Source organism: Tyto alba, unplaced genomic scaffold, assembly GCF_018691265.1.
Source record: "Tyto alba isolate M040663 unplaced genomic scaffold, T.alba_DEE_v4.0 Super-Scaffold_6, whole genome shotgun sequence".
Taxonomy (NCBI): domain Eukaryota; kingdom Metazoa; phylum Chordata; class Aves; order Strigiformes; family Tytonidae; genus Tyto; species Tyto alba.
Window position 1 is genome coordinate 19,957,810 of NW_024881327.1, and position 14,395 is coordinate 19,972,204.

Genomic DNA, 14,395 nt, shown 5'->3' on the forward strand with positions numbered 1-14,395 from the left:
CCTGTAATGGAAATTGATATTAGTGCCTGTGCTCATAATGCTGGAAGTTTCTCTGTTTAGCTCCAGGAAGCTGCAAGTAGACTCTCACTCAAAATTTTCCTGAAGTTGCAAGATGCTCTCACACTGTATGACTGCTTTACGGTTGCATCACAGCTCAAGTTGCAAATTACAGAGCAGGCTGTTTTAGGATTTTTAGATCTTAATCTTAAAATCTAGGATGGTCCCTGACAGACAAATTATGCCGGCATAGCGCACCTGATGCGTTGGGCACTGCACATGTAAGATGAGTCTATATGCGTGCAGTAGCTAGTTTCCAGACATCAGGCAGCCTGAGTTGCCAGGCATCTGGAAAAATGGGCAATTACTTCAAAAACACGGGAGAAAGATTTTCATGTGCAAGCATGCTTGAGGCATAGAATTTCTACAAATAATGTAGTAAGTCTTTTACCTGGTATCATCCTTCCTTTCATTCCCTCCTGCCCTGGTGAACTATAGCTCACTTTAAAAGCTGAAATCAAATTAACTTTTAATTTGTGCTCTGGATAGTTGCATGGAAGCCTCAGTGGTTCCTCGAGGGGCCGGGAAGCATTTGTCAGGTGACTGTACTATTCTTTATTTGCTCCATGATGGGAAAGTGGAGATTAAGGTTTTGGAATAGTTTCAAACCAGTTCTGGAGTTCTGTGTTCTACAAAACTTTTAAACAGAGTATCCACTGGGGAGTAAACCGGGTATTGGTAAACAAAATGAACCACTAACAGTATAATAAAATTATTCCTACTTTTATTCTAATGGTAAGGTTTGTAGTAGAGATTCCTGTGACTTCAAATGTATTTTGCAGGGAAGGTTGTTCTAAATAATCACTTTCTTGCATTTTAAACAAGTATTTAAAGCACAGCAACTTATAATGCATACATTTTTCAATCTTTCTTGGGAACATAGGCTGCTGGTTTGGACTCGTCTTCACAAATCCTTACCTAAACAGTAAGGTGGGCCAAGACAACATGTTTTCAGGCTTCCTTTTCTGGGGTTTTTGTGGGTTTTTTTGATCACTTTCTGGAACTTATTGCTAGCTTTGAACACCTGTGAATAAACTAACCAGCAGACAATTTGAGAAGAGTTGTCTGACTGCTGTCTGCACTTGCAAAATCAAATGACTGAGGAGTCAAAAGAATAGGAAGTTGTTTCAGGATTCATCTCCCAGGTAGTAGTGCAAAAGGCAGCCTGCAGTTCATGCAGTTGCTTGGGAGCTGTCAAAGAAAGCAGTGTCTTATTTTACAGTATTGAAAAAAAGGTGTATGCCAGACAAAAACAATTTACAACCCATTTATTTTCAGCATTCTTCTAATTCCCATTGTTTGAAGTAAAACCCAACTTCCTGACAGACCAGCTTCTTAGTTCCCTTAATACTGCAAAGTGATAATCCTTTATTTGTGACCTCATAGACTGCTGCTACAGAGAACTCTGATACCACAAAGCCAGCAGTGTGACTTCACTGTTGGTAAAAGCCACAGTTGAAGGAGATGGCCCACTCTCTAGGGAGAGTTTATGTACTTCTGGTGTTCTACAAGCACTTCCTAAGGAGCATTATCTGGCAAACAGGCTTGCATAATGTCTGTCTGCGTAGGTGATGAATGATACAGTCAGAGGCTGCGTATGAGGGGAATATTCGTGGTGATTATGTTTGGCAAGGTTACTCCTGCCTTTGAAAGATACTACTTTATCAGGAGGAAAACGTCATTGGGAAGTTACACGAGTCTTTTACATCCCTAGTCTCCAAAGATGTCATGAATACTGGAATTATTTTCTCTAAAACCAAGAACTCTACTCTGTATCCCTCTTTACTTTTTCTTCATCTTAAGAGTATAACACTGCAAACCAAAAACTTTTATTGGAAACACTAATTATATCAGAACTTTCATCAAAAAAAGTTTGTCAGGAGCAAGGCAAAAGACATGTAAATCACATTCAAATCTTTATGCCCTGAAGTAGACTTTTAGGCTCTTATTTATAAATGGAAGTATGGAGGAGACATAACTTCAAGCACTGTGTCCAAGACTTTCAAATATTCCTGAATAGCTTAAGTGTATGGATTTTTTCACATTCAAGTCTGAGCTTTTTTCCCAGGTTCCAGAAATGAATGCCTAAAATTAGACTCCTGAGTAACTGTCCTGATTTTCAGAAGTACTTGAGAGTACAGCAGCACTCAATGGAGATAAAGGGAAGTGCAAATCTACATCAGTTTTGAAACTCAAGCTATGACTATTGAAAACAACATATGGCAATAGGAACCAAATTTGGCTCGTTTAATATCTCTGCCTTTGACCATAACAGGAAGTTTTTAGAGAAATAGTGCTTGCAACTCTAAATGTCAATGGTTATCTGCTCTTCAAGAGTGAAGCTATTGGAACCCAGGAAAAAATATTAGCAAAAGAAAAGGGTAATTCCTTTGATTTAACATTTACTTTTTGAACACATTAGAGAGCATATGAGTGAACAACAGGAAGACATGTTCTTGCATCTAATAAAATTAGTATTTTATTTTTACTATTGATTATTCCATTTTTAATTTTCACTTTTTTTATATGTGATATGAAAGGTCACGCAGGAGAATCTAGCAGGATTATGCATGTACAACTGCCCCCATTGATACAACTTTTGGAAGTTGTATAAGCTAAATCAGGTTAAAACCCCCCACTTTTATTCCAGAATAAATGGGGATTTACATAGTTATAATTACACCAAGATAATTCTGGCAGTAAATTACTTTTAGACCAAAGCCCTGAGGTCAGTTTTCATCTTAGCCCTGTTATGCAGATGTTCCCCAAATTGTGTTCAGAGAGTGTACCAAACTGGATGCTGCATAACAAATCCACATTGCAATATGTCAATCAAATGTAATACCAGAAGTAAAATAAAATACCACAATTTAAAGAAAAAAAAAAATCACAAGAGTCATGCAGAGGCTTTGCAGACCACACATGGCGTGCAGGATGCCCTTTGGGCAGCCTTGCATTTTCAAGTTCTTGAGGATTGCACCTTCTTTCTATGAAACTACATGTGCATGTCTGTTTTGAAGAGTTTCTCATAAAGCAGCAGAACAGTTCTAAAACCAGTACTGGTGATGACATGCTTAACTGCTTTCACATGTTTTGGTTCAAACTGCCCAAACTGTTCGTGTGCTCCCTTGGTGGAGTGATGCTGCATGTGTGCCTTATTAGCATGCACGCTCCTGATTTACTCTCAACTTTCTTTACTGTCCTGTAAATTCCCCTCCTCCCTCTAGCTTTCATCTTTCATCATAAAAGTTTAGGAGCAACCCTTTGCAAAACAAGCTAAATGTTTCTCTTTAGCTATTCTGCCAGTTCCAGACGCTGGGAGGGCTCATTCAAAGCCCCTGCAGGATGCAGGTTCCCTTGGCCAGAGCCGGGTGCTCTGGCTCATGCCTGAGCTGCCAGGGATGCTGCCGCTGCTGGGTTATTGGCACTTGGGCTCAGGCTTTGGGCTGCAGTGTAAGATACGTTTTTTATTTCGGGCTTTTCATTGAGACTTTGAACGGAGGCTTTCATTGAATCCTTTGTGTGGCGGGAGGTGAAGGTCAGCCTAGAAAACAAAACAAAGGCAAGCAGCAAGTGGATGCAGAGCACATGCAGATCGGCCTTCATGAAACAACTCTCCTTTTGTTCACTTCTTTCCTCACTGATACACGCAGCCGTTCCCACTTTGCTAATTCCAGCAATCCTGTAGACCCTTCTATTTTCCCAGCCTTCCTACAGCTGGAGGTACTAATTTTATTTCTTACCATTTGGTTATTATTTCTGCTTCCGTTTAGCCCCGCTAAGCATTTGGATTCTTTTAACAAGTCTTCTTTCATCATTACCATCACACATGCTGCCATCGCCTGCTTTGGGAATCAAACGAAAATCATCTTTTTCCTCACATTTCCTTTTAACCTTTCCTGTGTTTGTTCTTACTCATATTGTTTCTTGGTTTTCTCACCAATCTTCTGCTGCTGCTAATTCAGTCTTTATAGCCTAGGTTTTTCTTTAAGTAGCTTCTACATCAGCTCTTTAAGACTAAAATTTGTAGCTACCGAACAGGCAGGAGGAACATCAGAGGTTTCAAAAAATGCTCTTAGAGCTACTTACATCCCCTGTAGGTATTTCCAGGGGCTGATCTGCGCAGCAGTTCCAACCTCCGAAAGGGGGTGGCCAGGTGAGGAGAGGGGTGTGCAGCATGTGCAGTGCAGTGTTTACTGATGAACAGAAATGCTTTTGAAGCAGAGAGCTTTGTCCAGCTCCAGCTCTGACAGAGACACTTTTTATCTTTCTAAATAGGAGTCTTGTGCCCCTGGGTCCACAAAGCTTGGGTGAGTTAAAGTACTGCCTGTGGGGGTAGTTCATTGAAAGAATATGGCAGTAACTGTAAGCCTTTTTTTCTTATGGTCCAGAATAAAGAGTGACTTGGTGGTTGTTGTTGTTTTAATGTATGTTAAGAAAATCTTATCTTGCTGTGGCATAAAATGTAGTCATTCAGAGCTTGGATTTATACATCCCCTATGCTTTGATCTAAAAATTTTGCCGTGTGTTATTTTCTCTCTGTGTCCAGTGGTTACTTGCCAAATTTGTTCAAGAAAATATCTCAAATCTCTCCTTTTGCTAGCCTTTTGGTTTAGTTCAGTATAAGTTATGATCATCATCAGTTCCTGGGATTGTATCAGGAACATAGTCTTGATATCCTAGTTTAGGTCTCTCTATACTGAGTAAGAGGACAAAGGCACAACTATTTTTATGTTCTCTCATCTTTCAGAAAACTGGGTCATAGTGACATTTGGGGAGCACAAGGACTCTTCCATGCTCTAGTGCTTTATAAATGCCTGGTGAAAGTCCAAGAGAAAAGTCTTGTTGATCTCAGTTTAGAATACAGAGGAGAAAAAAGAAGAGCAGCCAGTTCTGGTACCTGGCAAGGGTTAACCGTGTTCTGTGCAGCAGGGATCAATAACAAATGTTTGGGTTTTAATAGCTGTATTAGAATTCTGAAGGATGAAATGGATAATGAAGTGGTAACCCTGTCAGATCACAATTGTTCAGTTTCATTAAGACTGCTGAGGAGGACTTCAGAAGGCACTAGCAGCAGCTGAGTAAAACAGCTGAGCAGTTCTGCAAAATGGTGACATCAGCAACGTAGTGTAAGGCAATGCAGTGAACACTGAAAAAATTGTGCTCAAATATGCTAGCTTTCATACTTTTTTAGGGGCATGGTCTGCATGTTGCTGGAGTCAGTGGTGAAAGTGTTAGATGAGTGGGGGTTGGTAATTAAAAATCTAAACATAAGACTATAAATTAGGAGATAAATAAGAAGTCATGCCAGAGAACTCTGTGAAATTGATAATTTCCTTCTTGTTTTGGATACTGTGTTCAGTTTTATGGCTCCTGTACAGGGAGATTTTCAGATTCCTGAAATTTCACTTAAAAGGAAAAGAGCAGGATGTAGGAAGGTGTTACTGTTGTAATAGCAGTAAAATGCCTGTTGTAGGTTTTGGTTTACTGCTTCCTGTAATAAAATGAGTGCTGAATAAAATTAAGAAGCAATAACCATATGAAGTGGACAGGAGGAAACATTTAATATAGCGAGTTGTTTAATCGTGGGAATCCCTGGTTGCAGGTACTGTCATTTATTTGGGGAGGTAGCTTTTGATCACTTCATTTGCTGATAGTCATACTAATTGGGAGAAAAAATGAAAATCTGCTAGTCGTTGAGGATCTCGAAAAAACTGTTTCTGTCTGGAACAAGGGCATTTCCCTTTAATAAGCAGTAGACACCAGTGGCAATGTGTGCAGTTGTTTTTCTAATGCTTCCTCTAAGATGCCTAACTGCCATGAGAGAGGCAGCAGATTTGGTGAGTTGCTAAACTGTTGTGCCATGGCACTTCCCGTGTTCCCATCCTCATAGCTGATCTCCACACAGGGGAGACAAAAGGACAGAATTTGAAAGTATTTTGAGCCACGGTGGGAAACAGGGGCCACAGCATCTACGCCATGCAGGTAGAGCATAGGGGCAGAATTATCATAGTATAGCTACTTCATATATACTAGGGTGTAAGATATTTTGTTTTCATAAGCATTAAAGTACGTCTTAAATGTACTCCAGCCATAGTGAAAACTGCTCTCCACCACAGGGAAAAAAATGACCCAGTAAACTCTGAACTGCTAAGTCTTTGGAGTGTCTAACCTTTTCTTTTTAAAACTACTTCGGCACTATTTTAATTGATTCCATGCATGGCCTTTTCATCAGTTCTCTCTTAGCCAGGAAAAACTGGGCTGCTAAATGCTGCTGCAGTACCATGGGATTTCTGTTCAGTGTTGCAGGTTCTTATTTTAACCTGAAGTTATCTGCCAGTCATCACTATTTGTTTGAAAAGCTGTAACCACTGCAGTATCAGCTTTGGGATGAAAATCCTTCCATGGTTACAGCAGTCAATATAAATGAGAGAGGGTGCCCTATGTTGTTGGGTTGTATTGCTAATCATCCCTTAACCTTCCAAGAATTTTAGCTGCTGACTAGACTCTTGCTGAATATTTGCTGCAGCATCCCCAGCCACACTGAAAATGTGTTCTGACTAAGCTTAAGAAGATAGTTAAGAACAAGTGGATAAGACAGACTGATTGTTATGTTTCAACAGCCATGTTTTGTGCTTTCAGGAGTCTTTGTAATGGAATATTTTTCTCTGCCTGTATAAAATTTCCACACTAAAAGAACATCTAGGTTTCTAATTTGTTTGGGTTTTGGTTTGTTGTTTTTTTGTTTTTTTTTTTTCCCTCGTGTGCTCATTCTCTCTCGCTCAATCTCCTCTAGTGTCAAATTTTTTTAATGCTTCTATATTTCCTTGTGTTTACTGTTTGCTGCCAGAAAACAGGCAGGCTTTGTTTTTGAGTGAATAGAGTGGTAGTGAGGTCGACGACAATATAGTTTTAACACTAATCAAATTAATTTAATAGTAACAGGTTTCTGAGCAAAAAAATACAAACCAAACCCTCTTCCCTTCCTGTCCCATGGTGCTAGCTACAATATCTGTTAGAGAATTCTTCAGTGTGGTTTAAAATATCACATACTTTCCAGTGAGCTATAATTTAAGCCTCTTATAGTAGTCAAATTCTAAAAAGACAATTGTTTTACCTACTGGGCTTTGAGGGGAGTGAGTTTTGTGGGTTGTTTTATTTTTCCTGTTAAGACTTGATGGGTTCATTCAAATGCTATTTACTGGGTCATTGTATTAGCAAGCATGCCACAGGTTATGATTCTGTACTGCATGGGTTGTGGTTCTGTCCTGCATTTCAAGTATTGCTTGTTTTTCATTTTAGTTTTTGTGACTCTTTTTAGCATGTGATAAAGTGGAGATGCTTAAAAAACAGATAAAAAATATGAAGAATTGGATGGTCAGAGGTCTTTAATCATATCCACAGAGTGAGCTGTTGAAATATAATGGACATGATCATGGTCTTGGGAGTCAAACCCAGGAATGTTTGCTTCAAACTCATTAGTTGCAGGCAGCATAAAAAAGATACCTGGAACCGGTTGTCCAGTTGTGAGATGACAGTGAACCACCCATGTAGCACATCTGTGAAAAAGGCAAATTTCATTCTTCTATATAGGGCAGGGTATTTCCACTAAAAGCATGGAAATTTCAATTTTCTTGTACCTGACAGAGGTGAGAGGTTAGCTGGAGCACTAGAATATGGCGCAGAATTCTGGTGGTTATTTTGTAAAGAAAAGTTATGTAAGTTTGAGTAAATGTGGAAGAGTCCTCTAGAAAGATTAAAGGGACTGGAGGGTCAGACGTATGAAAGAACATGAAAAGAGTGGTTTTTTTAAAGCCAGTGGAATGAGCTCTGAAGGAGGGGAAGTATGTTCTCTTCAAATACTTTGGCGTGTAAGCAGCGGAAGGGAAAACAAGAAAGAGTATTTAAGTTCCAGACAATGTTAGCATGAAAACAGATGAGCATTACTTGTTGAGGTATTGCTGAATTTAATACCCTGATCATCTTCCCCCTTGCGTTTCGTAAGTGATTTCTTAAAGAACAAGGAGATTTGTTCAGATAAGCCAAGTGGAACTTATTAGCATACTGCAAGTAAGTTGTTATTAGTGGAACACTAATATGTTAAAATTTGTAGTAGGAAGAGATTTCCTAAAGAAATATAAGTTTGTATCTTTCTGATGTTCCTTAGTCTGGTTTCTTTTGGGGCCACAGGGTTCATGGGTTGTGTTCCCAGTCTGGTGTTCGGCCACTTCCTGCTTTGTGGAGTTGGCTCTTGCAGAAGTAATCGCAGTGGTAGATGACCGTAGTCTCTGCAGCTACGGGCTCCGAATGCTGAGTGCTAGTGGCTGATTTTAGTCTCCAAAACTTCGGATTCACTGAAACTAATACAGGCTAGTCTGAATGTTCCCGTGCTCTCAATAACCCTCTAGGCATCTTTTGGTGGTGGTCTTTTTTTTTTAACACATACACACCTTGAGCATATTCCTCTTCTCTTGAGTTTCACTCTGGTGATGGTGAAAGGGCTGTGGCAAAGGAAGCCCTGGCTTCAGGGAGGGCTCGCTCGAGGCTGTATGTGAGCTAATGTGGAGTTTGACAAGGAGTCTGTGTTTAACACAGTGTGTGTGCAAAGGAAGAAAATGGCATCTTTACATCATCTGTTTTTCCCAGTGTGTGATGGAGATGGATCTCAGGCTACACTGTATTCTGTACTGGTCTATTCGGATGCACGTGTGTGCATTGAGTTATACAGAGAGAAGTATATGGTGTATTCACACTGTACGCTGTCAGTAAGGCAGCTTTTCTTTCAGTACCAACTTCTGTCATGTGCTGGCGGGGGGAGATGTGGGATAGAGAAGCAGAGTAGCTGCCTTGATTGGGAAGTGCATGTGGTATTTTGGCTAGAGCTTCCTCCGGCGGGGTCACACTGCAGTAATATCACTGATGACGGTAGCACTGGTTTCTCCACCAACTTCAGCTCTTCTAAACATTCTCATTTACATTTTTCCCTGCTGCTGGTCTCTCACTTTTGTTCTCTGCCTGCTTGAGGTATCAGGCACCTATTGCTGTTCTTAATACTGATTAAAGGACTGTGTAATGGTGCTGTGGGCTGATGAATTTGAGTAATGGCATGCCTGGGTGCATGGGCACAAGATGTATGTGCACGCTCAGTGCATTCTAGGTGTCTCTAGGGCATCATGCGTGCAAGAGGAATTGTCTCACTCAAAGAGTTTGCGTTGTATTAGTCTGTTCAGAGCAGTCAAGCTGATCCTGAGTATATAATTTGGGTTCGAGCACTAGAGAAATTTGTTAGAGAGAAAGGATATTCGAGCTGTAGTATTACCTGTGTCTTTCTTCTACCAGTATTTTAACTTCGGTGATAGTAGCGTGACTACTGCTTCAGGAACTTGTGCACATGTGTGAAAACAGTACTGCATGCACAAGCCCAGCTATTTCGCTTTGCATGTATGTTGTCTGGTGCAAAGGAAAAGCAGATTGGTGTGCTCATTTTTTCTTTCGGTAAGTGCCTGTCGTAATTCACTTTTAAGCCTACAGAAATTTTTCTTCTTGGAATGAGTTTCTTGCTGTGAAGTGGGTGTGGGCTCAGCAGACAAACAACAAGAGTTTCCGCAGGATGATCCTGGGGGACCCAAACATTGCAAATGCCAAGTTGGATTCATTAAAGGCTTTGTGGCTGATCCTGCAGCCCTAGGGAAGGCAAAACTCCTGTAACGTTGAAGGAAGATTTCCTAGGGTGAGGCCTTTCGGGGAACACAGAAATTGATGGCTTTGTGTGTAGCAAAAGCCCAGCTTTTAATGTTGAGATCCTGGCTACTATGTAACTACAGGTGTAGCAAAGCACCCAGCTTACCTTACACTTGTGAATTAGCCGGTTTATAATGCAGCTTTGTTGCATAACACTCACCATAAACCTGTAAACAAAAGTGATGTTTGTTAGTTGTGTAACACAGCTATTTTACTTGTTCTCTCGGAACACTTACACTGACCTGTTTTAGGCTGGGTTTGACTCTTTCACTGCCAGGGTAGTTGTAAGGCTAGGGCTTGCAGCATAGGGAGGTGGTGAGCCTTGTATTCCATTCAGTCCTGAACACCTGGTGTGTTCATGCAGGGGAGAACCTAAGAGAACTGCCTGTTCCAGCACCTCACAGGTGAGTCCTAAAGTGCTGTGTTTCAGAATTTTATGGATTATGTGCCTACTGTGCCCCAAACTATTTCAGAGTGCTTAGGATACAGGAACCTTTAAAGAAATGCCTTATGGCAGCACTCCTTTTTTTGTTTGCCCCTCCGTTTCTGCATATTGGTCTTCTCATTTTGATGACTAGATCACTACTAGAAATAGTTCTTTGCAGTAAATGCAATTTTAAATGTTTCCTCCTCTTAAAAGAAAATCCCCAAACCACTAAAAATGTTTCTCCATAACAGCAGCATCTATCTCTCATCACACACCATTCCTACCTCTTCTTCTGTGTTTTTCTGATGCTTTAGCTTAGTATATCCTCACCAAGCAAAGGAAAACCTAACGCTGGGAGTGAGATCCTGACACAGTGACCTCGTTCTGAGCATTACCTTCTTTGTCAGTAGCAGCAGAAGCTGAAGCAGCTCCGCTGGCTCTCGGCACTTGGAGCAGTTTGACATTTTCTGTCTGGCTTGGTTTCAGGGCTCATTTTGTTGTGAGCCCAAATGGTGAAAGGGATGCTGAAAAATGAGCTTGCAAGAACTTGTCCACTGCTTCAAATTTTTTGATAAACAGTTTGCAGCAGCACAACTTTGATCCAGTGTACAGCAGAGCTGTTTGATACGTGCAGGTCTGCAGCATTCTTCAAGACTGACAAAGGGAGAGTAAATCTTTATTTTTAATCAATAGAGTAAAAGCTGGTAAGTGTCATGGTAAATAGTGAATAATTTAAGAAAATATTGCTCTGTGTAAGTGTGTGTGTGCACCTATGTCTGTGCATTTATGGTTTTGTATATTGGGGGGTTGTGTATTACATCAGGAAGATATGTTAGGGGTAATATTTTTATCTTGGCTAGAGGGTTAAAGCTTTAACTCGTCTTTGCTAATGCATGTAAATAGCTTTCTTGTCCAGTTAATGAGGAGGCTGGCTTGTTATCCTGTACAATGCAGCTGGGCATCGTTCCAGAAGCAGAGGCACTTCGTTTCAAAGACAAAGAAGTCAGCGCAGACGTAGGGAGAAACCTGGAACGTTGCGCCGTGGATTTTTTCAGAGCGATGACTCATTTCAGTTCACAAAGGATTCTGGGCAGGGTAGTGAGAAGTCAGGTTGGCTGATCCATTCCTATGACTTCACTTTGCAGAGAGCCAGGGAGAAGAGGAGTGACACTGCAGAATCCTGAGGCACTGCAGTGGAGAGGTGCTTTGCAAAGACTGTGAGTGCCTTCCGAACAGGGGGTGGTGTCAGAACGTGATTCCAGTCGTTCCATGGAAATAGGGCAAAAGGAGAAAGATGTTTTCAAAACACTCTGTGGGAGTTATATCTGTAGTCCCTTTTAGATTCTCTACCTCCATGTCCCCTGTCATTTCTTAACCATTTATTTCTTGTGCTTATGCAAGATATATGTGAAATAACATTGCTTTCAGTGGACCTGCATAGATACTGCATTATTTTTTATTTTCTGGAAGGCCCTGTTTTCTGCTTTAAGAGGTGGGTGGCTGTTCAGCATATTACTGCCTAAAAGCATGCTTTGTTTTTCTTCTTTCAGGACCTGTGGCACTGACCTGTGGTGCAGCCAGCCAGCTTCCACAGTGATATAAAGCCCCAATATGCACATTGTTGTTACATCACAGCTACTCTGGAAACTGTGCTGGAGCATGGAACCAGACCATAAGGGTTCAGGTAAGTCCCCCTTTTTTAACATATTGTGTGCCAGGAATATAGACATGGACATTTATTAAAAAGATGCATTTGAAAATTACTGCTTGAGGAATCACATTCTAAAGCACACAATATATTAAAAAAACACAGTCCCACCCTCCTTCTTTCCAGGCTAAGCAATGCCACCAAAATCTCCTCAACTGAATCCTCTGGGAAAGTTCCGTGCTCCAGAAGAAACTTTTTACGGTCATAGTTATAACATGTGCTGGGATATCACTCTGGATCAGGAGGCAGCTGCTCACAGGACATGAACAAAGAAAAGGAAACATAAATCAAAGGAAATGCACAGAACAAATGCATGTAAGACAAGCCTGCTAACTGTGGGCAATCCAGCACTTGTTTCTGAAAGTTAGTGCCACTTGGTGAACTTGGAGATCATGATTTTAGCTGGATCCAAATGATTAAAAAGATCAGTTTACATGGTTGAAGTTAGTAACTGGCAAGGGACTAGAACTTTGTTCAGAGGCAAGTGTTTGTCATATGGTTGGTTGTTATGAAGGTTGCTGTGTTTTATTCAGGCTGGTTAGAATTGGAGTGGTCTCGTTGCCAGGTCACATTCTTGAAGTGTTTATGATCTGTGTCTGCAAGGAAAGGTACGTTTTGGTGTGCCTGCATTTCAGAGGTGCAGAAGGAGCTTGCTGGTTAGCGAATGTGTGTTACTGCATTTGTCAAGGCTTTGTTTAGGCTGCTCTTAAACAGAAATAAATGGACGAATCATGAATGTATTTTTTTCTTATTGTTATCAGTCCTCTGATATATGTAACTGTCTAGTGAACACAACCTGCAGCTTTGTTCATAAAATACTCCAGGAAATGTAGTTTAAAAGGAGTACTTAGCTATGGCTGAGAACAGCGCAAGCAACACACCTTCTAATTTTCTTTATTTCAGATTTTGCCAGTAAAATGTGCTTTTTTTTTCCTGTGTTACTGTGCTAGTGCATATCCAAGGTATTTCAGAGTAATCTGGGTAATACCACAGAAATCTGCATATTCTTCCTGTTCCCTCCTGTTATTTAATCAGATGGAAATGTTGTCTGGCTTAAAATGGCAATTATATATCATTGTTGTGAGTTCACATAAGAAAGGTTTTGTTTGATACTTCTATGTAGGTATTCTGTAATTAGAGTGATTCAGCCACATTGAGGTTTGGGGAAAAAAGGGGTAACGCGCAACCCAGGCCAGACATGTAACTTTTTCAGCATCTGTCCCTTCTTTAGGTAAATCTGAAAATGTGCTCTTTCTAGAAGAGGCTTTCACTTACCGTATTCTTGATAAAAAGTGACAGTGTTACAGAGTGAAGAGCCCTCTTTTTACACATTACCAGTAGTTTTGGTTTTGTTAGCTATCTTTTATTTGAAAAGGACCTTTCTGTAGTTCTTGACAGAGTGAAATCATAGGTGAATGTTGACCAGAACAGGTGGTTGACAAGAAACTTTTTGTAGGGGATATCTGTTGCAACCACCACTCTAATCATGAGGTGCCATGAAGTTACTGTACTCTGGTTTGAAGTTTTCTGGTTAATAACAGAGTTCTGTAAGCAGCAGAATTAGTGAAGTCAGATTTCCCTTGACAAGTCTTTTGACTGGATTCTCTCCTGTCTAGTGGGTGGTGGCTATGCCTGAAGCTCTGTGCAGATGGAGCATACATAGCAAACACTCTTTTTAGAATCTCTGTTGTCTAGTGAGGCTCGACCTGTCTGGCACATGCATACACACAGACTGTGATTGTGCAAGCCTCATTTCCTGTGGAAACCAGGCTAAAAATAATGTTTAAAGTTTGTCTTGATCCATAGGGAACAAAAGGTTAAAAGGGTTTTGAGAGGCTGGATGGAGAAGAGAAACTGGGCTTTGGCTTCCTATTTTTAGAGGATACAGAGTGTAATCAGAGGGTCTCTTCCCCATTTCAGGGAAATAGTGGCTATAAATTCCAATAAAGTGTGGTTTTGCACTGTAATTTCCTTGATTTTCCTTCACAACAACCGTACTGAATTGGATCCATTTATAAGTCAAGAGGTGATTTTTCAAACAATCTTCTTGCAAACTTCATGAGGCAGGGAGTTTGACTTCCAGGTCATTCCTTTCCAGCCGCAGAATCACTAATAAAAATTCTGTCATCAGTATGTAGTTGATAGTTTAATTGCTGATACATGGAGCAGAATATAGCCTACCTCATTTTCTCTCAAGATGGTGGTACCCAGACTTTCAGAGAACAGAGACACTAGACAAACTGGCACAGGAAAGGTTCTGGCTGGTATGATGTGTGAATTTTTATTCCCAGCTCTGTTACAGACCATTGCTTTCTCGTCTGTATGTTAAGGATAATAGTTATGGTTACTTAGGTTTTTTTAATGTTTTGAAATCCACTGAAGAAATGTGCTATGTAAGAGCTGAGTGTTTATTTTGTATGTGACATAAATGAAGTAACAATAATTATTTTTTCCCCACAGGG

At 40.5% G+C, this 14,395-nt stretch overlaps 1 protein-coding gene across 7 annotated transcripts in view; it reads left to right on the forward strand.

Moving 5' to 3' along the window:
* The window catches only part of STOX2 (storkhead box 2), a 148,010-nt gene that overhangs the window by 109,615 nt on the left and 24,000 nt on the right, over positions 1-14,395 (forward strand). The window contains exon 2 of one of the 7 annotated variants that reach the window (XM_032999020.2): positions 11,776-11,909. The exons of 5 other annotated variants lie outside the window; for them this stretch is intronic. In XM_032999020.2, coding sequence (XP_032854911.1) covers positions 11,837-11,909 — 73 coding nt within the window. In that variant the 5' untranslated portion in view covers positions 11,776-11,836. Of the gene's footprint in view, positions 1-11,385; positions 11,443-11,775; positions 11,910-14,395 lie in introns of those variants that run through there. One more of the 7 variants, XM_032999025.2, reaches the window with a different exon arrangement.